The 24,644-nt window shown below is 44.3% G+C and overlaps 1 protein-coding gene across 5 annotated transcripts in view; it reads right to left on the bottom strand.

Annotated features, from left to right (window-relative positions):
- SORCS2 (sortilin related VPS10 domain containing receptor 2) overlaps nt 1–24,644 on the bottom strand; it is a 2,165,153-nt gene that overhangs the window by 101,576 nt on the left and 2,038,933 nt on the right. For all 5 annotated transcript variants that reach the window (XM_078678523.1, XM_078678525.1, XM_078678524.1 and 2 more), the window contains exons 19-21: nt 23,602–23,788; nt 20,898–21,031; nt 6,525–6,648 (exon numbers count right to left, since the gene is read on the bottom strand). In XM_078678523.1, coding sequence (XP_078534649.1) covers nt 6,525–6,648; nt 20,898–21,031; nt 23,602–23,788 — 445 coding nt within the window. The remainder of the gene's footprint in view (nt 1–6,524; nt 6,649–20,897; nt 21,032–23,601; nt 23,789–24,644) is intronic.

Below are 24,644 nucleotides of genomic sequence, written 5' to 3'. Positions count from 1 at the left end.
TTCACTACGCTCTGATTAGTTGTTTTTTTAAAATAATTAACAGACGTTTTTACTATCTCATGTGTTTTATTTAACATGTTCACATTGGGGATTTTGGGAATTCCACTTTAAAAAGGTTTACTACACCTTAAGGTCTTAATACTCCTTATGATGTGTTTAACCTACTTGTTTTTGTGCAACTGCGGATTCCAGTCCTTACATTTTACATTTTAGAGGTTTTGTTTCGCACCCACCACTGTCAACAAAATGCGTCTGTCTTCTATTTCTGCAAATCGCAATGCCGAGAGCATTTCCCAGCCGGCCGACTTACTGCTTCCTTCCTTTCCATTTCTTTTCACGGTTTCTTTCATTCGCCCATCTCTCACTTTTTAATTAGTGCTCTGTTTTCTTCATTATTTTTCTTTATTTTAATATTTCCCTTTAAATTACCTTTCTTCTCTCTGATCCTCATTGTAACCTCTATTCGCTCTGTGTGTCGTCCCTTTCGCAGGCATCCCACCCCCTCCCTCTCCAGCGCCTGCCTTCTCTCTGCCCACGCATCACTCTCTCACGTTCCATTATTCTCCAGCTGCCTCAGTCTGCCTCGTCTTCCTCATCCTCCCTATGACAGTCCTTCTCTCACTTCAGGGCTTACTTCTTCTTTCCCTGTACTCCACAGTTTCCTTCTCTCAATGCGTAATTCTTTTTTCCCTTTAAATTACCTTTCTTACGACTCTGAAACAACGCACAAGGAACAGTCGCACGGGCAATTGTTTAACTCACAATCACCACAAGAAGCCTTCCATCCGTTTCTAAAAAACACGAAAGACCCAAAACTGTAGCAAATGCAGACATACCGAATTTGTGTACTAAACTCACCAACAAACATTGACATGCGTATAAAACAATACAAGACAACACTGAAGGATTAAAGAAGAAAGTTAATCCACCCGAAAACTAACTGACAATCAGAAACATTATAACTAAACGTGCGACACTGGTTATAGCAGTGTATATTGAACTAAATGCAGAAAAACAGCCTACACTTTAACTGTAATAATACTAAGAAAATAGAGACTAATTTATTTTATATGTGCACATAAACCCAGCTGCTCATTTTATCGACCGCAGAAACATGAGAGGCTGCGTCGGCCCTAAGGGTCTCCAGCGTGTTAACTGCATATCACAGGTAGATCGGTCGTCAGCGCTTTAACCCTCTGAGCTAGCTTTATTAATCCAGCTATCAGCAAACAACAAATTGCACATTCATGAACTGTACATATATTGTGGGAGTAACCCAACATCATTTCTTGGCCTTTCATCATGTATAATTTACGTGTAATCTGGGGTCATTTGAGCACGAACACTAGTACAGATGAGTGGAAATAAATAAAAAAGCCCTCTGCTTGCATGCTACTTTCGCGGCTCCTTTGATGTGCGTCCATTTGCCACCAGCCACTTAGCCAATTTGTGTGCAGGCGCCGCCTCTGCTGGCGCGCGCCGCCTCTGCTGCCAGGCTTCAGCACACCAGGCTGCACACCCCTCACCCCCCAGTCACTTCATCCGCGCCCATTTCACACGCGCTCTGCAGGTCATAAACAGGACCATCTGCTCCACTCCCAGCACTGCATGACCATCTTCAAAGCAAGCTTGTAACACGAGCTGCCCTCAGACGTTCCAAGACACACACTTTTAATGCTTCTGAGGTCGATAACATGAGCCCCGTTGCATTGACACACACTGCCCTCACACACACAAGTTACTGTCACACACACACCCTCAACCCCTCACCCTCAATCCCTCACCCTCACCCTCACTCACCCTCACTCACCCTCAACCCCTCACCCTCAACCCCTCACCCTCAACCCCTCACTCATCCTCACTCACCCTCAACCCCTCACCCTCACTCACCCTCAACCCCTCACCCTCACCCTCACCCCCTCACCCTCCACCCTCACTCACCCTCAACCCCTCACCCTCACTCTCCCTCACCCTCACTCTCCCTCACCCTCACTCACCCTCAACACCTCACTCACCCTCAACACCTCACCCTCAACCTCAACCCCTCACCCTCACTCACCCTCACTCACCCTCACCCTCCCTCACCCTCACTCACCCTCACCCTCCCTCACCCTCACCCTCCCTCACCCTCACTCACCCTCAACCCCTCACCCTCACTCACCCTCAACCCCTCACCCTCACTCACCCTCACTCACCCTCAACCCCTCACCCTCACTCACCCTCAACCCCTCACCCTCACTCACCCTCACTCACCCTCACTCACCCTCAACCCCTCACCCTCACTCACCCTCACTCACCCTCAACCCCTCACCCTCACTCACCCTCACTCACCCTCAACCACTCACCCTCAACCACTCACCCTCAACCACTCACCCTCAACCACTCACCCTCAACCACTCACCCTCAACCACTCACCCTCAACCACTCACCCTCAACCACTCACCCTCAGCCACTCACCCTCAACCACTCACCCTCAACCACTCACCCTCAACCACTCACCCTCAACCACTCACCCTCAACCACTCACCCTCACTCACCCTCACCCACCCTTACCCACCCTCACCCTCCCTCACCCTCCCTCACCCTCACCCTCACTCACCCTCACCCTCACTCACCCTCACTCACCCTCACCCTCACTCACCCTCACCCTCACTCACCCTCAACCCCTCACCCTCACTCACACTCAACCCCTCACCCTCACTCACCCTCAACCCCTCACCCTCACTCACCCTCAACCCCTCACCCTCACACAGTGCAATAGGTCTCAGACCATTTCAGTTACAGCTTTAAGAAATGTTTATGGCTTTTTTTATTTGTAATTCTTTAACATTGGCTACAGGAAACAAAAATGCTAAACATTTACAAAAAAAACCCATAAACAATTCTAAAAGCACTAACTCTAATGGTGCGAGACCTATTGCATTTCCAATGCTTGTTTTCATTGGAGTTTGTGATGTGACTTCAAAATAAACACTTCCGAAAAATGCTTCTTAAGGTCACTTTGTTTTTCAATCTTTTTTTTGTGTGCAATATTTTGCCTTTTTGTGGAACTCGAGCAACATATTTGCTGACTCCGAAGGACTAGAACTGAGCAACCCATCTCAATGTGCACTGGTTATTGTGCCTCATTTCCAGGGAGATACGGAATTTGCAACTCTTCGTGTTTGAGACCTGAAGTGTCTGGTGCGACCCATACCAACGAGCAACAGACGCTGTGCCCGGATTGCCTGTGTACGACCCTGATCAACGTGTACCGGTCGGGTGCCTCCTCCTACTTAGAGGCTCCCCTGTATTAATCCCCATTCATTGGTTGTTCTCCTTTGACCCTCATGGCGGCAGACCAACTTCCCTCACCTCACCTGGCCCCTACCAAAGACATCTTGGTGAAAGGTTAGCGCGAGAGATTCACTGGGTTGAAGGAACGCTTCCAAGACACTTCGGAAGTGAGTCATGTTTAATGTATATTGAATTAATAAACAACGGATGTTGTGCTCATCTTTCAATCAGACAGACAGCGCCACCATGTGGCAGACTGTTACAAACCCTGCTTTTGACAATTAAGTGCCTGTGCCAAGGCTCACAATAAGTACTGTATTTCCTGCTGGAGTGTTTACAGAGGTCTCAAACAAATTTATAAAATCATGATGAAATCTAAACAAGGAAATCTTCATCAGTACCAGCCAGTGCATCCAATCCAGTGAGTGGTCATTGGTGGGCCTCCCTGGGCCCACTCTTTCTTCTATGAGCTTGTATATCCAGATGTGTGGCAGTAAGTGATGACTCTTGTACTGCTTCATTTACCCACATCACCACGGAGTCCTACATGGACACAGCCTGCAGGCTAGTGCCACTTGCCCTTTTCAAAACGGATTTCTGTGTGACGAGATAGAAATCCATAGATATCCTAACAAGCTCACATTTGGTTCAACCACCTGGACTCACTGACGTCAGCTGGATTCTCGTAGGTCCCAGTCTGAACTGCGGAGGTCATATTTATTAATTATTGCAATTCTCGTGAAGTTTTAACAAACTACCCGGTTGAATTTGTTTTCAATTGCATTTGTTTTACCCTCACATTTTAGCAACTAGTTTAAATGTATCCATTTTGTTTATTGTTTTCAAATTGAAGTTTTTTCATTTTCCCGGTGTGGCCTTTGCATTTTTTTCCCACACGTCTACCTTTGCTTCTGTTTGTCTTTATGCCACATACAACACAACAGATATTTTATTTGAGAATTTTCTTGCTACTCAGGCCTAGCTATTGATGAGCAGATTTCATCTGCAGTGAGGCTTGTTTTATTTTTTGTTCTACAGACAGACTGCATTTAAATTGCCACGCACATTTTGGTGCAAGTTAAAAACATGGCACATGAAAAACATGAAAGTGAGGCCTAAGTCAGTCTGAAATACTTGTGCTGAATTTACATGTGTTTTTGCAATGTAGAGAAAAGTGGCCTTTTTAGCTTTGAAGATTAATAGAATTTTTTTTTCTCTTCCCAGCTCATCCCTTGCAATCTAAATTCACTATTTATGTCTTAAAAGACTTTGACTTGTTGCATATTTTGATAAACATTTTCAGTTAATCACACCTCTTTTTATAATGTGTGTGAATTAATAATGCACCAAACACCACACAGAGGGTTAAATGCTTTTTGCATGAAAAGCTATCTAAAACACTAAAGCATGTTGCTGTGTGTGCTCTATTAACTGTGTGAGCTGTATTAATTGTGTGTGCTTTTAAATTTACACTAAAGCATGAAAATGCTATGTTGCACATTGCACATTTATTTTGCATGTTGTCATAAATAATAGAAAAGCTGCTTTACACTAATAGCTTGGCTAGGTAAACATTTATAAGTGGTATTAGTATGGAGTTGGGAAACATAATGGGCTGATTTACATGAAATTAATATTATATTTGTGTTTGCTTTATTTTTGGGGCCTACAATTAAATGGCTGCCTGTGAATCCAGCAAGGCTATGACATGCATTTTCAGAAAAGGGTGCATGCACAGACTGAGCCAGCTTTCCTCATGACAAGAAGTCAAGGACATCTTGAACTGTACATTCTTGTGATTGTGCCAATGTACCAGCTAACTAAAGTATCCGTCCTGACTGTGAAAGGAAGGAAGGAGGAATTAGAATGAAACATTTTTCCTAGTAAAAGTTGCAAACATATGAAATGTATTAAATCATTTGCGCTTCTTTTGTTAAAACTGGTATGCTCTAGAATTTTCAATGAGTCAGTAAGGTTAGACCTCATGCCATCATGACTGACCAATCACGTACAAGTTTTCCTGAAGATGAAACATTTTTGAGTAGACTGCCAAGGATTAGAGTATAAATAATGACCTCTCCGGAGGAGGGGCTGGCTTTCTCAGCTCAGCTGGCTTCTAGGCTCATTAGGGGGGTGTGTGAGCTCTTGAGAGAAGGAACATATTAGGCCAGACATCCTATGGGTTAGGTACTAGAAACGTCCTGGGAGATTGCTGAAGGGCGGAGTTTGCGTCTGAGGAGAGTCAGGGGGAGGTTTCTTGCTTCCACGTCATATTTTGGCACTGCAGGCCACATTCCTTTGAGGTCTCGTGGAGGATGGGCTGTTTTCCTCTTTAGACACAGACAGACAGAGAGTGCAGCTGATTAAGATAGAATTAGATGCTAAACTTTAAGTATATGCTTTGACTAATTAATTAGGTCTGAAAAGATTTATTTGTCTTATGCATTTATTTCTCTTAATGGGAGATTTTTGCCAACTATTTAATTATTGATTAGCTTTGCAAGACTGTTTTATTAGAAACTTTTTTAAGAATTTAGCTCCACATTTTCTTTCCTACATGTAATGCTTATATGCAGACTGTAATATGTTCTGTATTAATGCTATTTTTCTTGTTCTCCAAATTCTGTAACCGGATTGATATTCTACTAATGAATAAAGGGTCAGAGAAAAACTTAACTTTTGACTAGAAAATAAAACCCTTTAAATACTCAACAACTCTCTTTATTGGCTTGAATAATAAATTGCATTTTTGACTGTTCAGGTTTATTTAAAGTCTCCTGAAGGTAATACATGGTGTGAAGGGCCCAACACCTTTTTCAGCGGTAAATTAGAGGTAGCATGAGGGTTTGCATTGAGAAATTACCAGAAGAAATTACCTCTCCATCACTATCAAAGCTGAGCAGAGACCAACATGAATTTTCATTTAGTTGTCATTGTGTTAGACTATTATTCCACAGCGCAACAATAGCACACACTACTTTGTGCACAATAATCTCTTAAGACACTTTTTTACCACAGTAGTGGAAAATAATAATTACTATACACTAACATTTGAATTGGCATACATTATATCTATGAGGGACAACAATCCGTCCCCTCTTTTCTTTCCTCCATTTTTAACTTACAAACTGACATCTTAGTCATTCAGAGAAAAACCTCCTGCATGTCTTTGCAAGAATAGTGAAGCACAACCTTGTGTTCTGAACAGTCCATGTTAGCTGAAACTTTACTAGGGAACTATATCTCACCAAAAACACGAACTATCTTGGAGTCTTGAAGCATAGAACTCCCGCAGGAGGCCTGGACTGTTACTCTGACCTCCCCGGCCTCTGCGAATCTTGTCACCAGAAATCGATCCAAGGACAGAAGTGGCTGAAAGAATAAGAGACATGGGTTACAATTAATAGTGGGTACATGTTAGAAATTGGGTTTCTGGTTGGCAGAGGTATGCACTCTATCCTAGCAGGAACCACAATCCTAGTCAGGGTAAGTCACAACACACCCTAAATTATCATGTGCTCACCCTCTGGTAACCTGGCACAGAGCAGTCAGCCTTAACTTAATAGGCGATGTGTAAAATATTTGTGAAACATTTCAGGCAGTAACACAGTGAAAACACCACAAAAAGACTCCACACCAGGTCAGGAAAAGAGATTACGATTTTATAAATAGAACAAGGTCAAAACAACAAAAATCCAGCACGTTGAGATATGGATTTTCAAAGAATAAATGTAAAATAGCCCTCACCAGCAATAAGCAATTAAATGGAACATCTGGTCACTCTGACTCGGGATAAAGTAAAAACTTCAGGTCAACGGCAATGAAGCATGGGCTGGATACAGGGACCCACTTGGGCTAGCCGAGCTAAAGCACCTTGATGCGAAAAGTGTCATCATTGATGTTGGTGCGATGTGCAGCAGAAGTAGATGTGTCTGTGTTGAGCCACGCAGCGCATGAGATAATTTGATTTTCTCCACACAACTGCGGCAATGCATCAGTTCGGAGTGCGGTGCGCTGGTTCCGAACGTGATGCGTGACTGTTGCTCGTGCAGTAGGCAATGGGTTGATTCCAAAGGGGAAGCACTGGTCCTGAAGGAGATGCACAGGGACGGCTCCTTGCAACTATGAGAATGTGCTGGTTCCGACTCACGCTAAGGTGAAGATACACCGATTCCGATGAGCATGCATGGGTTCTGGATGAAGCAGCACTTTATACCAACTTCCAAGGGACCAGGACTGGGTTGGCGCCACTTCGCAGGGCAAGAATTGCTGCAAGGAAAGTCCAATTGCTTAACCAGGATGTATTGAATTATTTGATGTCCCTGAGACTTAAAACAGGAGGCAAGCAAATAAGCTCTTGGGGTCACTCTGTGTTCAAGTGATGCCTGTCTAGTCCTTCTCACCAAGGCAGGAGAGCCGCAGGTAGCAGGGCAGCTCAGCAAGGCAAGCACACAGCAAGGCAAGAGTCCAGCAGAGTGGCAGTCCTTCCAGGAGCACAGCAGCTCTTCATCCTGGAAGAGATGTCACTGGCTCAGATGTGTACTGAAGTCATGGTTTTCAGGGGTCCGTACTTATACCCAGTTGTACCTTTGAAATGAGGTAGACTTCAAAGAAAGCAAGTCAAACACCAACTGGAAATATTTACTCTTTTAGACTCAGAAAAGCCTGAAATCCTTCTGCTCACCAAAACCTGGCTTACTCTTGAATCTTTGCCCGACATCCTGGCGGCACTACCTAATGAATATTACATTCTTGCAACTAACCACCCGCCAGGTAAAATGGGTGGCGGAGTAGCGGCAGTTATCTGCCAGAATCTCAAATTCACTGCTCTTACCCCACTCTGCCTCCCCACAGTAGATAACGCAGTAATAAAACTTGATTCTGACTTGGCCCGCTCATTTGTGTTCTACTTTACAGGCCCCGCAGCACATGGCCCTTTTTCCTCAATCGATGGGGAACAAATTGCAAATTTGGTAACTAACCACATCAGAATCTTGCTGGTAGGTGACTTCAACTATTGGGCCAACGACACCCAAGGAGAGCAGTAATCTGCCGAGTTGACTGAATTACTAAACAACTTGAATTTCACTCAACAGGTATCCTCAGACACACATATAAAAGGGCACATCTTGGACCAAATTTGAACCATCAACTTGGTGGTATCCGCAATGTCCATCACACCTTGCAAATATTCAGACCACCACCTAATAAAATTCACCTTAAAGAACCCTACCACTGGTAAAATTCCCACCAATAGGGGTGGACTGGTGAGAAAATGGAATACCATTGATAAAAATTATTTCCACACCACACTGGCCAACACAGCTCCTAAATCCATATCTGATGTCAACCTCCATGAGGAAACAATCTCAGCTTGGCTTCTAGCGGCCAGAAATAAACACGCACCACTCAAAAAGATCAGACTAACCCGCAGTTTTGAGGCACAGAGATGGTTCTCCCCTGAACTAAAACTACAAAAATTGACTCTCCGTCAATTGGAAAGGAAGTGGAGACAGAACTACTCACAAAAAAAATCCCCTACCAAACGGCCATGAGGGAATATAAAAAGGCGATCATGACAGCTAAAGCAGCACACTACTCCTCCAGAATCCTAACCTCCAACTACCAAGCTAAGGAAATGTTTGCAATTGTAGATGAACTGTCCAACCCAGATAGAGTTCTAAGTAAGCCCACACTGTCTCAGGCCCTCTGCGACTCTCTGAACAACTTTTTAATTGATAAAATCGCCTCTATCAAAGTCAGTATCCCCATATATACCTCTCAAGAAATCTCCCCGCCCATGCCCAGGAATCCCTACTCCCTCGAATCTTTTCCGCCCATCAACACTCAGACCTTTCACAATCTGCTGTCCAAAGTCAGATCTGGATTTCCCCATGGACCACTGCCCCCCATATGTCCTAAAAGCTGCTTGCACCACCTTTCCAGAACCTGTTTTCGCCCACCTGAACAACTCCTTATCCCAGGGTGGCGTCCCTAAAGCCTTCAAAGAGGCAATAGTGGTCCCCCTCTTAAAGAAACCTTAGCTGGATCAACTCCTTCCTGAAAGACCCCACAGGGAACTTTGCGCTCCCCACACCTGTTTGATCTTTACCTTCTCCCGCGATTAGGTCTCTAAAGGAAAGGAAAGGGGTGACCCTTCAATTATGCAGACGACCTTCAACTATAGTTCACAATCGACAATTCTCCCCAGTCAATATCTGACTTTCAGTTTACCATGCTATTCATTCGTCCTTGGATGGACCACAGCCACTTAAAACTAAATCCAGGCAAGACCGAACTAGTCCTGATGGGTGGCGGTTGCAATCTGTGGGGCCACACTATTGGCCAAACAAACTAGGACCCCCCTATTCACGACCACTCAGTAAAAAGCCTGGGGGTCACTATAAACAATGACCTTTCCCTAAAAACTCATGAAGGCTCTGTGATTTCCACCAGTTTTTTTCAGCTGCATAAAATCAAGGAAATAAGCAAACAACTTACCCAAGCAGCTTTGATACAGGTCTTGATAGCTATGGTCCTATCATGTCTAGACTACGCCAAAGCACTCTATCTTGGTATACCACTCTCCCTTACAAAACGGTTACAGATGGTACAGAACCAAGCGGCAAGATTGATCTACAAGCACCGCAAGTGGCAACATGCCCCCCCACCTCTTAAGGAAGCTGCAATGGCTTCCTATTCCCCAGCGCTGCAGATTTAAAATCAGTTGCCTGGTGTTTAAATCCCTGAATGGCCGGAGCCCTAAATTCATAGACAGCTTATATCACATTACACCCCCTCACCCATCCTCCGCTCGGCTCATCTCCAACTTTTGACTGTCCCGACCTTCAAACTGAAGCGCCAAGGGGGGTGTAAGTTTGCAACGCTGGCCCCCAAAATGTGGAATTCCATCCCGCAGGAAATCAGGTCAAGCACTGATCTACTGAGATTCAGAAAATGCCTAAAACTTGGCTGTTCATCCAGGCATACGAATAAAATGCTCTGGTTCGGCATCTCCTAGTATTAGCACCATGAAACCAATCAGTGTACGAGCGCTTTATAAAACCCTTTTAACATAACATAACCACGTGCACACAGGTCCTCACTTTCTGTCCTGGCTACAGACTCACTCCTGGGGGGTTCTGCAACTCTTTGTGTGTGGACAGGACACAGCATATTCAGATGTATGTATGAAGCTGTGCAAAGCTCCTCCCTCCCATCAACAGGATGGTCCATCAAGACACACCTAAGCTTCCTTTGCGTGTGGCTGTCTAGAGGGAAGGAGAACAGAATCCTTTGGACCCAATAGCAAACTCTAATATTCAATAAATCAACGCGTTCCATTCAGCTTGGTACATATTCACCATTCCATCACATACTCACAGGATTATACCATGTCCCACAGAATGTCATTAACCATAAAAAGTACAAAAAATATAAATCGATTTATTAATAAAAAAACATGTATCTCTAAAATAATATTCAAAAGAGGGTCAGAAGAACCCTATACTTTATGGGCTCAATACATAGTGTTGTAAAATTAACAATAATCACATCAATAAAAAAAAAATCACATATTAAAACACAATTCATTGGGAAACATAATAATACAGGCATAAAGAGAGTACATAGGACAGACAAGCTCAATTTGTCATTAGTTTGTTGCACATCTGTTTTACACCAATACTTTAGGCATAGATCTTGGTATTAACTATTCATTGACCTTTGCCTCTTTCACAGGTTGTGTATTGTGGTGAGCGTTGCCGCATTTCGATGGAAGTATTATTTGACCATCTTTTTCAAGACCAACCGATATTTAATCTCTTTGGTTAAAAGATATATTTTTTCCCTTTTTGAACAATATCAATTTGACCGCAACCTCCAATGGGCAGTACTAGTCGTGTCAATAGTACTCGGCAAATATAGTAGGCTATAATATCTTGGCTGTACATTTGCTAATACGTTCTTAAATGGTGAGAATATATCTAAATAAAGGAATGCAACGGACTATATTTGTGCCATGTAATGAGGCTAAAATGGTCTGAGGTCTTCCCATAAAAACACACCTTATATGCGAGCTCCACCACAAACAAATTATTTATATGTTGGTAGGGTCAAAAACACTCCTTTAAATGGGAGCTGAGTTGCTGCTATTATCGGACGAATTGTTCCAGGTTAGTGGTCCACTACAAGTCCCTTTTAAACATTAGGATTTGTAAATAGCGTCCGTCAACCCGTGCAGTCTTCGTCCTAGAACAGTTCGATGGCTAGAGGGAATACACAAAGCCCAGCTGTCACCCAGTCCAGGCTGAACTGAGTCAGGCAGCAGGCACCAAATGGCTAAAGTAAGTATATGCCAAGTATCTAAAAATTGACATTAGCAAAACTGTAACGTAAAATCCAACGTCACCATAAGGTGAGATTGTAAATTGGGAGTCCAGTGACACCAAACTTGAAAAGACAATCATTTCACAATTGGGAATTACACTCAAAAGATGCAATAAGGCAAGCCCAATGTTATCCTGCAGTAGTGAAAAATGAAATCGGGATTGTTTACACTACCAAGACATGTAAAGCGTAAAAGTACATGTCCAGCCTTTTAAATCCATTGCACCCCGCCTGTCAAGAGGTTTACCTTACCAGGTCAAAGTGGCCGTATAAAACTGCACATACAGGCTCTGCAATAGCAGGCCTGAGCTATGGTTAGAGGGCTACTTATGTTGGTGGCACAATAAGTGCCCACTAGTAGAATTTCATTTACAGGACCTGGGCACATGCAGTGCACTTTACTAGGGACTTATAAGTAAAATAAACATGCCAATTGGGATTAAGCCAATGTTACTATGTTTAGGGGAGAGAGCACAAGCACTTTAGAAATGGTCATCAGTGGTAGAGTGTGTAGCGTCCTAAAACCAGCAGAAATGAGGTCCGAAAATAGAGGAAGGCAGACAAAAAGTTGGGAGATGACCACCCTAAGGCTGTCAAGTCTAACATGTGTCCCCCCAGCTGAACGTGAGGAGAGCTACCCAACCTCTTGGTAGTTTTTTTCTCTAAGGTGAAAGAATCTAGAGAGACCATCAGTATTGGCATGGTCGGACCCAGGGCAATGCTTCACCATAAAGTCCATTCCCCTCAATCAGCATTAGCCATCTGAGGGGCCTGTTGTCTGTCTGGAAGTGAGTCTCAAACAGGTATGGTCTCAAATTCTTCAGTGCCTAGATCACAACAAAAGCTTCTCTTTCAATGACACTCCACCACTGTCTTAATGAAGGCTACCGGTTGGTCTAGGCCCTCCTCATTCAGCTATGCTAAGACTGTCCCTATCCCATGCTTTGAAGAGTCTGTTTGCATGATGGAGTCCTTGGAGAAGTCAGGAGCCCTGAGCACAGGTGCAGTGCACGTGGCTTACTTGAGAGAGTCAAAGGCTTTCTGACAAGCCTCTGTCCAGATGACCAATTGGCCTGCTTCTTGGAGGTCAGCTCATTTAAGGGGGGCAACAATGGTGCCATAGCCCTTAACAAATCTTCTGTAGTAGCCAGTGAGGCCTAGGAAGGGTATCACCTTTATTTGGGTGTTAGGTGGTTGCCAGGACTTGATGGTTTCAATCTTGGCCTGGAGGGGGTAGCACCTTGCCTCCACCCACTAGGTCTCCCAAATACCCCACAGAACCATGCTCAATCTGACACTTATTGGTCTTAATTTTGGTGCTGCTCCATATTTACGTCACCCTTGAAAATATAGGGCAGTCTCAAAATTAATGGGTGCTGTGGCGGAACAGGCACCGCAACACCCATTGCCCTCTCCTTTCACAGTAAGTATAGCATGAAAGGGTGCTTTATTTATAAGGCAGCGTTAAACCACGTTAAGTGGCTCAAGGCTGCCTTGTAAATAAGGCAAAGCCACAGGAACGTCGAAAAAAGTGACGTTCCTGTGGCGGTTGGGGCTTGAAAATATGCCCCAGTATCCTGTAATGGCTGCTGCAACATTTTCTTTCATGTTGCAGCTAGCCAATCAGAATGCTCGCTCCAGCTGGAGTTTCAATCCTGTGGGAGTGAGGTGGCGAAGGGAAGAAAGTTCCCTAGGCAAATCAGAACGCTCAAATTGAAGTTGAACGTGTGGGACTCCTGCGAGAGTCTCTCAACCCTGTCCAGACATACACATATTTTTGTACCTTATTTTCTCAAAAACTACTGAATAGATTTACACCAACCCACAAAAAAAGTGAGCTATCCAGACTAAGATCTAGCTTCCTGCCAAATTTAGTGCAATTCTGTTCAGCAGTTTTTCAGTAGCGTTCAGCAGTTTTGCCGTGCCGCTGTTCAATAAAGTCTATGAAAAACACATGGGGATTTTGCGTTTTAGGACCCCTCCTCCCTTTTTCTCAACCCGCTGCTTGATGGATCACTGCAATACTTTCCAGGATGCAGCTAACCAAAAAAGAGCACTTTTAAAAAATGTTTTGTGAAGATTCAACACACAGTGCCAAAGTTATTAGCAACCCAATAGAGGCATTTCCAATGGAAATTCAGACCAATCTATAACGACCCAGTGGCAGGCGCCACTGGAAAAAAAAAATATATATATATATATATATCTGTGTATATATATACACACACACATATATATGGTAATTTATGTCTGCTTGTTGTGAGCCTATATGTTGTTCTATCTAGTCATGTATGTGTTGCTGTGTGTTTTCTATCCATGTTTGTGGTTTTCTGTGTTGCATATGTATGCGTGGGTAGTATATATATTTGTTCTCTATTTGTGTATGGTTGCTTGTATGCTAGTCTGTAAACATTAACACCTGCATGCCTGCTATTCTATGTGCATTGGTGTCTATAGAATTTAGGCTTATGTGTATGGATGGTTATAGCTCTGTCATTGTATGGCATAGATGTCTGAATGTATTCTCGTCTGTGTGCATTAGTGCTTATATATTTGTAGGTCTCTGTGCTTTTATGTCTCTAGGTGCGTATGTTAGTGTGTGTATATGCTCTTGCCTATTCATGCATGCCTACAAGTTGTTTCTTCTATATGTTTGGAAGGATTGTGTCTAATGGACTATGTGCATGAGTGCTTGTGTGCTTGTTGGTGTATGTGCATGAGTATCTGGATGTAGGCCCTTAGCATATTGTATGCTGTACTGTGTGCATCATTTGTAATCTGCATAAAATTTCCTATAACTTGGTACAAGTATATCTGTTGGCGGGTGTTCATAAATTCCATTCTGCCTGTTAGTCTCTACGCACGTGTGCCTTTGGATTTATTCTCGGGTTCTACCTATGCCCCAATATGTTTTGGTCTGTTAACATAAGTAACTATCCTTCTGTATTTGGCCTGTGCATGAAAGCCTGCCTGCCTGCCCCCCAGGCTCACCCAGTTTAGTTTTCCCCTACCTGCAGCCATTTTGTTGTTTGTTGTGCTTACTAGGCCGTAGCTCCACCCCGTGCCCGCCTCCCAGCTGACCCTGCCTCGCCCCTCCCCCCCTACACCTACATATGACAGATACCTTACCGCGCAGCGTTCACGCGCAGCGGTCGCGCCCCATGCGCGCCGAAGGTGCGCCAAAGGTAAGCCCGTCTGCGCCCGTCCGCGTCTGGACCGCACCCAGCACCTGTCCCCCGCAAACCGCACTCCTCCATCATAACATCTGACGCCGCCAACCTCCTAGCCCTTAACCCCGGACGCACACCTCAATGCTACGAAGCTGCCCCGGGACGTACCCACGGTCCTTTCGTATGCCAATCCTGCAAATTTACCAGCACCAAGACCCATACCACTATCACTAACCCCAAACACAGCTCTGACTCCAACCACCTGAAGTGCATCCTGCTGAACACCCGCTCGATCCACAGACACGCCACCGAACTCTGGGATCTACTCGACACTACATCACCGGACGTCGCCTTCCTTACTGAAACATGGATGAACGCTTCATCAACACCCGACATCGCCATAGCCATCCCGGACAATTACAAGATCATCCGAAAAGACCGCGCCGTCCAAACAGGAGGAGGCATCGCCATCGTCCTTAAGAACACCATCAAAATCACGACCAGCTCCGACGATAACCTTACAACCGCCGAACACCTCCACTTCCAGATCCACACCGACCCTAGGACCACACTCAGAGGCACCCTCATCTACAGGCCTCCCGGAACCCGTAAACAATTCAGCGAAGACATCACTGACTTCATCAGCCCACATGCCCTCGCCTCCGAAAACTACATTCTACTAGGAGACCTCAACTTCCACCTGGAAAAGAAATACGACTGCAACACCACCACCCTTCTTGACAACCTAGTCAATCTCGGACTCAAACAACTTGTTGACACCCCCACCCATGTTGCCGGACATACGCTCGACCCAATCTTCACTTCCAGCAAACACATCTCCTTCGATCGCACCACAGCTCTTCATTGGACAGACCACAGGTGTGTTCACTTCAGCTACAAAACCACCTCGACCTACAACCCCCCACAACCTATCCCCCGAAGAAAATGGAACAAAATAACCACCGACCAACTCCTCACATCGCTCAACCAAAACCCGCCCGCCCTCTCATCGGACCCAAATCAAGCTGCCATCAAATTCAAACAATGGATCACTCACAGCGCCGACGAATTAGCACCCTTGAAAAACCATCACACCAAACAAGACAGCAAAAAGGCTCCCTGGTTCAACAATGACCTTAAGAAATCCAAAAAGCTATGCCTCACTCTCGAGAAAACATGGAGAAAAAACCCAACCACCGACAACATGACCACTTTCAAGACAGCCAGCCGCAAACACCACCAGCTGATTCGATCCACCAAGAAATCAGCATTCAAAACTCGACAACAACGCCCATAACAGTAAGGAACTATTCAACATCGTCAAAGAATTCACCAACCCCACCGCAGCCTCAAACGACATCACTCCCTCCCAAGACCTTTGAGATTCGTTATCCTCCTTCTTCTACAACAAAATTGCCGACATACATAACAGCTTCGCTAACAGTCCCAACGAACAATCCTCTCCACCCCCCCCACAACCTAAACCGCCCTCTAACAACCTCAGCGCCTGGAACCCAATCACCACTGAAGACACCATCCGCCTAATGAATTCCATTCACTCTGGTTCACCAACCGACCCATGTCCACACCACATCTTCAACAAAGCAGACTCCATCATCGCACCCCTTCTCCGTGATGTCATCATCTGCTCCTTCACCTCTGCTACCTTCCCAGAAAGCTGGAAACATGCCGAAGTCAGCGCCCTCCTGAAGAAACCCACAGCAGACCCCTCTGAACTTAAAAACTACCGCCCCATATCCCTCCTCCCATTCCCGGCCAAAGTCATTGAGAAAGCCGTCAATAGCCAACTCGCCGCATTCCTCGAATCCAACAACTCCCTCGATCCCTCACAGTCCGGATTTCGAGCCAAACACAGCACCGAAACCGCCCTCATCGCAGCTACAGACGACATCCGAACACTATTGGACAACGGAGAAACAGTGGCCCTCATTCTACTCGACCTCTCCGCCGCCTTCGACACTGTCTGTCACAACACCCTCATACAACGCCTCAGCAACATCGGCATAAAAGGAAAAGCCCTGGACTGGATCATCTCGTTCCTAGCTGGAAGAACTCAGAGAGTCCGACTTCCCCCATTCAAATCAGAAGCCACCGAAGTCATCTGCGGTGTACCACAAGGATCTTCGCTCAGTCCCAACCTCTTCAACGTTTACATGAGTCCACTCGCTTCCATCGCGTGCCAACACAACCTAAACATAATTTCCTACGCTGACGACACCCAGCTGATCCTTTCCCTCACCAAAGACCCCAACACCGCCAAAACCAATCTCCACAAAGGCATGAAAGAAGTAGCCGTATGGATGAAAAACACCCGCCTTAAACTTAACTCAGACAAAACGGAAGTGCTCATCCTAGGATCATCCCCCTCTGCCTGGGACAACTCTTGGTGGCCTGCGGACCTAGGCTCAGCACCCACTCCCACAGACCACGCACGTAACCTTGGCTTCATCCTAGACTCCTCACTCTCGATGACCAAACAAGTCAACGCCGTCTCATCCTCCTGCTTCAACGTACTTTGTATGCTCAAAAAAATCATCCATTGGATCCCCGCCGAAACAAGAAAGACTGTCACCCACGCACTGGTGACGAGTCGACTAGACTACGGAAACACCCTATACGCCGGAATGACAGCCAAATTACAGAAAAAACTCCAACGCATCCAAAACGCATCAGCGAGACTCATTTTGGACATCCCCCGCCAAGATCACATTACCGGCCACCTGAAAGACCTCCACTGGCTTCCCGTCAACAAGAGAATAACATTCCGTCTCCTCACCCACGCACACAAGGCCCTCTACAAACTAGGACCCGAATGCCTCAATACTCGACTATCCTTCTACACACCCACCCGCCAACTAAGATCCTCCAAGCAAGGCCTCGCCGCAATTCCGCGTATCCAAAGATCCACCATGGGTGGTAGATCCTTCTCCTACTTGGCTGCCAAGATCTGGAACTCACTCCCCACTCACCTACGCCTTACACAGAACCACATCTCCTTCAGAAAAGAACTTAAAACATGGCTATTTGATAAATAATTAACGCCTCCCCAAGCGCCTTGAGACCCTCTGGGTGAGTAGTGCGCTATATAAATCCTTGAACTTGAACTTGGTATTGATCTGTTTTTTTATGCATTTTGCATGGATGCTTGCAGGTGTGTGCATGTACGAATATATGTATGATATGTGTAAAGGTGTTCCTGTGGACCTGTGTGTTTCTGTGCATGCACTGCAGACAAGCCAAATATGTTAGCCAGGTCAGTGCCTGATGAATGGCCCATTTGCATATTGTCAATGTCATGGCCACTCTGAATAGCATGAAATAACTCTTTACCTACTTGTAATTGGCTCAACTTCCGGTCCTCACTTGTCCTAGACAGGTTTTTATTATCCACGCCCAGTAGAAGTGATCTTGCCTCTCGGGTGTAATTTACAACTATGTCAAAAGCAACAATCATGGCATTCAAATGCTTTTGTGCTAGCTAGGCACATTATATATTTTTGGCAGAAATGTTCCTGAAAGATGCCCTATTGGAGTTTTACCATGGGCTCGAGGACTGAGCCATTCTGAGGTGGAAGGTACATTTACAGAGGCTGGTTGTCTTTCTAGATCCAAGAGCATGGTGCACTATGAAATGCCTTTTAAAAATGTACCCATTACCGGAGCTGAGGCAATGTTTGTTAAATGTATGGGGACCGAATGATCTCAATCATCGAGAACAAGATTGGGCCATGCTTGGTATGATGATGGCAAAACGTAATATTGCTATGTTATGGGGGTCAGACGCACTGCCTACGCTCCAAAAATGGTGTAAGGATATGGATGAAGCGATGGTGGCGGAAAAGGCAGTTTTGGTACATCGCGGTTGTCCTCAAAAGTGGGGAAAAGTATGGGGGGCATGGAATAAGTTTAGGGGGAACATCAGTGACCCGCCAGAAATTGACACAGACGATGTCTCATTGTAATAGGGCTGTTGTATCCTGGGGGGCGGGAGGACGGGTTGTTGATATGGGACTGTTACTATGACATATGTAAGTGTAAACATGTCTTATTACTCTAAGATTCGGATGCAAATGCAGACTAAAATGACTTTGATGTATGCATGACTGCCTTGATTTCTAAATTATTAAAAACTTTAAAAAAAATCAAAAAAAATGTACCCATGCATGGTCTGATGAGATTTGATGTTTACTTGCAGCTGTGCACAGTGGATAATTAACAAAACAAATATTTGCAATGCAATCAGTCGTGCCTTTGGGACCTTATATGTTTTTAGCTAAACAGCACATTAGCCTGGATACTAAAACAACTACTGTTCTTTAACATGGAGAGAAAGTAGGCACCAAACTGCTTGACAAGCCAGGTATGGGAACACAGGGAGAGAAATATTGCCTTTCAGCAGGAAATGGTATAGTTCAAAGCTCTATTTTTAATATAAAATCAGGGCCTTCGGTGGTCATATCACTAAATTTACAAGATTTGAAAAAAATATTATTGTCTATGGGTGCTCGTGGAAGACAATTTCTATGGACTGGAATCTAGAGAATGCTAAAGTGATTCTGTTATTTGACTGACCTCTGCTGGTCGTTTTCTATCAAGAAAGTTAAATAGAGGCAGTTTCCAGAAAAATTAAGAAAAAAAAAGTCCCTCAGCAGAAAGCAATTCTGGAATTTACTGACCTCTACTGGTCATTTTCTACCAAGACAGTTAAATAGAGGCAGTTGAACAAGCAGAAATCAATTCTTGTATTTTACTGACCTCTACTAGTCGTTTTCTATCAAAACAGTTAAATAGAGGCAGTTAAACAGAAAGAAACATCCCTAGGGGGAAGCAGACAAGTCCTAGGGTTGAACTCCAGAGCCCACAAAGTACATACACACATAAGTATATACTAAACTATACAAGAGGTCTCGAATGCCTCTACGCCGGTACCACCGCCAAGCTCCAGAAGAGACTCCAGCGGATCCAGAACGCCTCAGCCAGACTCATCCTCGACATCCCACGAACCAGCCACATCTCCGGACATCTGAGAGACCTTCACTGGCTCCCCGTCAACAAAAGAATCACCTTCCGCCTCCTCACCCACGCACACAAAGCCCTACACGACCAAGGCCCGAGCTACCTCAACAGCCGAGTCAACTTCTACGCTCCCAAACGCCACCTCCGATCAGCCAACCACGCCCTCGCCGCCGTCCCCCGCATCCGAAGAGCGACTACAGGAGGAAGGTCCTTCTCCTACCTGGCCGCCAAGACCTGGAACTCCCTCCCGACCTGCGCCTGACCCAAGACCACCTCTCCTTCAGGAAGAAGCTGAAGACCTGGCTGTTCGAGCGGTAGCGGCACCCCCCCCCCCCCCCCCCCAGCGCCTTGAGACCCTACGGGTAGGTAGCGCGCTCTACAAGTGTCACTGATTGATTGATTGATTGAATGCTTGACCTAAAGAGCAATCCTCTAATTTGTAAGTGACATAAAGTCATTGGGAAAATACAGAATTGCTCTCTTTATGACTGGCACAATGGTGCATAGTGTATCTTAAATTGACAAGCACTTTAATTTGCACTATTTACAGTCATCTATGGGCTCTGAGGTTCAAATAACAAAACTGTATCTCAGCCACAGGAACTCCATCAACATGCTGCACCCACCAAAATGACCTGACTCGTTGGCATTCTAAGTCTGACAACCTGAAACCAAGTGGCAAAAGAAATAACGGCCTCATATTACCTTACTAATTTCAAAAACATGTTGGAGATATGCCTATTCTAATCTAACTCGTTCTCCAAACTATCTCTCATTCCGTTTCCACCCAAACCCTCTGCCCTTAAATGGCAGAAAAAACCAAAAAAGATCCATTCGAGCTCATTTATCAAACTGCACTGTTTATTTACTGAAAAACATTAACAATGCATTTAAAATATAAACTCAACACTATTCTGAAAAATATAGCAGTTGTATTGTGACAGTAAGGTGAATGAGTATTCTTCAAGGTAAAACCTTTTTTTACATTTTTCTTCTCTTGTGTTACTTTGTAAATATTTTTCTTACCTGAAGGTTGTTCCCGATCCACCAGTAGAACACGGTAAGGTTTGAGTTGTGGGGCTTTATGACAGCTGTAAGATTCAATTCTTGGTTTTTACCAATGACTGGTACCACTTCAAGATAAAGAGCCTGCAAGGGAGCTGAAACAGTTTCCAGATGTCATAAACCGAGGCTTACACATTAATAGTCATCATTTTATTAACCATTTCTAAAGAGTTCTAATACTTTTGTGACTCAATACCACACTCATCTATAGTCACTATTGAAGCTCAGCTTTCTGCTCTGCTGCCTACTTATTAGTATTTAGAAAGTGTGCCATAAAATAAAAATTCACATACACAAGTAGCTATCCATATATCCTGCAATCAAAAGAATCTTCACTACTAGATGTCACACATCTCAAGTACACGGAACAATGCAATGATGCCATACTTTATTCAAACAAGCACCGGTAATGTCAATAGGAGTTGGCAGTGAAACCAATTGGCTTTGTCAATGCTTTGTTGGGCGCAATACACCACAGTGAATGTGTGCACATCTCAGATGGCCATCTTGGAACATGTTTCAAAACATTACTAAATGGCTGCCAACTTTGAATGCGTTTGCAATTCTTTAACATATACCGTTCTAATATGGGCTCAACGGATGTCCGCTCATCCATGGTGGCCATCTTTTAATGAATTTTATAAAATAAAACCAACTCATTTGCAGGTGCCTACACAGGGATACACATATGTGGCCATCCTGTAATAGTTCTAAAAATGCAACATAGCTTCCTGCCAGTAGCATGGTGGATGAGAAAATATTTTAAGAAAAAAGGGAAGCAGGTGGAAGACGGTGGGTAAGGGGCAATGGGTAAGTAGAGCAAATAGTCGCTTTCAACACTGGAGAGCAAGGCCGGATGTCAGCGATGGAAGGATACAGTAACCGATCAGAGCAGTGTGAGAATAAAATACTTCAAGGTGAAAGAAACACCAGAATATGGAAGAAAGCCATTGAATCAGCAGTAGAAAAATTAAATGGATTACCAAGGCATCCAATCATGATCAATGGCCTGACAAAGCCAATTCTATGTAATGTTTAGGAAACAATATGCCTTGCCAACAGAGAGTTAAATCTGTCTGTAGCGGAGACCTAAAAAGATTTATCTCACTGGTGAGGACAACTTGCTAGGTCATGATGTTTTCAAAGACTCAGTTTTCCTAAATTGTGATGTTCGTTTCATTCTATGATGAATCTTAAAATCAGTATTAGTGAGTACCTCATATGGTATAATTTGTAATATATCTACATGGGAGCTTGTTGTCTGACAAGTGTCCCATTGTATATGTATTATAGAAACAAATTAACCCAAAGACAAAGTGGATATGTTGACAGTGCAAACCAAAAACAATAATTGATGCTAAGATTTTTTCTATTGTCAACACAATGTATATACCTTGCTAAAATCAGTTTGCATATATTCAAACGTAATATTTCATTGAGTCAAATGTGAAAATAGTTTGTTACAAATGTTGCAGGACATGCCCTATCATTTACCTACATACCAAGCCCCACATAACATAGCACAATTCTGCTATCCATGTTAGCATGGATATATAAGCATATAGCATGTGAGCAGCAATGCCTAACAATCTGACATCAATATATCTTTTATATTCGAATGTGAACCAAACATTTACATTCTCTCAAAATCACATTCTTCACCCCATCTCTGTGGCCTACAGAGTTTGTACATCTTTAGCAGACTCAATCATCTCCCAGACATGAATTGATAGCAAGGAAAAGGACAAAAGACTTGCTGTGAGTGGGCATACACCTCTCGCAAATGTCTTTTTTTAATGTCACTTCACTTAACGCTCTGTAGACATGATGTCTTTGAAAGTATAGCTACCTAGCCTCCCTATGTCTCATCTTAATATATATGTCTATTTATGCTGAGATAAAGGATACAAAACAACTATACATTCTCACTAGGGGCCATATGTATCAAGGCCAAATGGGTTCGCAAACGCCAAAATTCGCAGAATTTCGGCATTTGCGAACTCATTTTCGCAAAATGGTATGTATGAAAGAATTTGGGTGCAAAATAAGGAATTGCAAAATTTGCGATTCCTTATTTTGCGATTGCATTTAAGGAATCGCAAATTTTGCGATTCCTTAAATGCAATGTATTAAGCAAAATAAAATTCCAAAATGCCCTTAAGGACTCGCAAATTACCACCAACTTCTAGTTGGTGGTAAGTTGCGATTTCCTTGAAAAATGCACATTTCAGCATTTTTCAAAGTGCCATGTGACGCACATACATGCCACATGTGCACCCATACTTATTTCAGGGGTGCAACAGGGTGTTCTTTGGACACCCCTGCACCCTTGCAATTATTCTCAATTTGCGATTAGCAAATTGCGAATCGCAAATTGAGAATAAATTCCCATTCCTTCCTATGCGCCAGGAGGTCCATAGAAATGAACAGGCCCATAGAAATGAATAGGAAAGTATTCCTTAATCGCGAATTCGCAATTAAGGAATATGAAGAAATCGCTAAAAAATTGCGATTTTCTTTATACATACCAATTAGCGATTCTGAAATAGCAATTTCTTAAAAATCGCTATTACAGAATCGCTAATTGGTATCTTGATACATATGGCCCTAACTGTGCAAAAAACGACAGCATTATGTACAAGTGCAAAGAAAGCAATCAACTTACAGTTCACCTGGACAAACACCACAGCCTCATCTTGCCCAGCAACATTTTCAGCCTTCACAGAGACACGGTAGACGCCAGGGTTCTCATAGCGGTGTCGAATGGGCTCTCCATTCAATGTCAAGTTGACATAAATTGCTTTAAAGCCGTCTCCAAGGTCAACCTGGTACTTAGTGTTAAGAACATCGCCCTATCAAGATAAAACATTTAAATGCATTTATTTTATTTATACACCATCTCAAAGAGAAATGCTGATCAAAGCATCTCACAGCAAAGAGAGCTGCAGGCAATGCATTGTAAAGTGGCTCTGGGGAAGGGCTGGCAGGTAAAGGGCGAGCTGGATTGGGAAAAATTGTACAATGCCAATGGTCAGGCACCGTACGCAAGGCCGGCAGGAGTATTGCAACAGGAAATCCCAATATCACGGAGCAGCAATTTCTGGATGTAACAAACCTAGGGGCAGATTTACAAGCCCCCTGCGCCTCTTTTACACCGCCGTTGTGCCACTTTTGTGACGCAGCGGCGGCGCAAAAGATGCGCTATGGTGTGAAGTATTTACAACGTGACGCATCTGGGAGATGCGTCACATTGTAAATCCCTGCGCCAGATGTAGGCATTCCGGCGCAGGGGGGGGGGGCATTCCAGCGCAGGAACGCCTCCTAAAAGTGGCTGAGTGAAATCTACAAGATTTCACTCAGTCACTTTGGAGCCCATGCTGCGTCAAAACCCTGCGCCTGCTTGAAGCAGGCGTAAGAGTTGACGCAGCATTAACTCGATAGGGTTGGAGCTGTATCGCACTTGCGACGCAACTCCTGGAATGCGTTGCCTTCACGGCACAGATGCGTCACGCATCTGTGCCGTTTTTGCCCATGGTGCGCCGCATTGTAAATGTGGCGCATCAATGGTGGCGGAGGCGTGGCGTACAATAACTGGCGCATCCCTGCTGATATGCAGGGATGCGCCACTTATTGTAAATCTGCCCCTAGAGTTTGATCATAAGCAGTGGTGTAGCATGGGGGGCCAGGGGCCGTTGGCCCGGGCGCCAA

Source organism: Lissotriton helveticus, chromosome 2_2 (genome assembly GCF_964261635.1).
Source record: "Lissotriton helveticus chromosome 2_2, aLisHel1.1, whole genome shotgun sequence".
NCBI classification, from domain to species: domain Eukaryota; kingdom Metazoa; phylum Chordata; class Amphibia; order Caudata; family Salamandridae; genus Lissotriton; species Lissotriton helveticus.
This window is presented reverse-complemented; position numbering and strand designations above follow the sequence as displayed.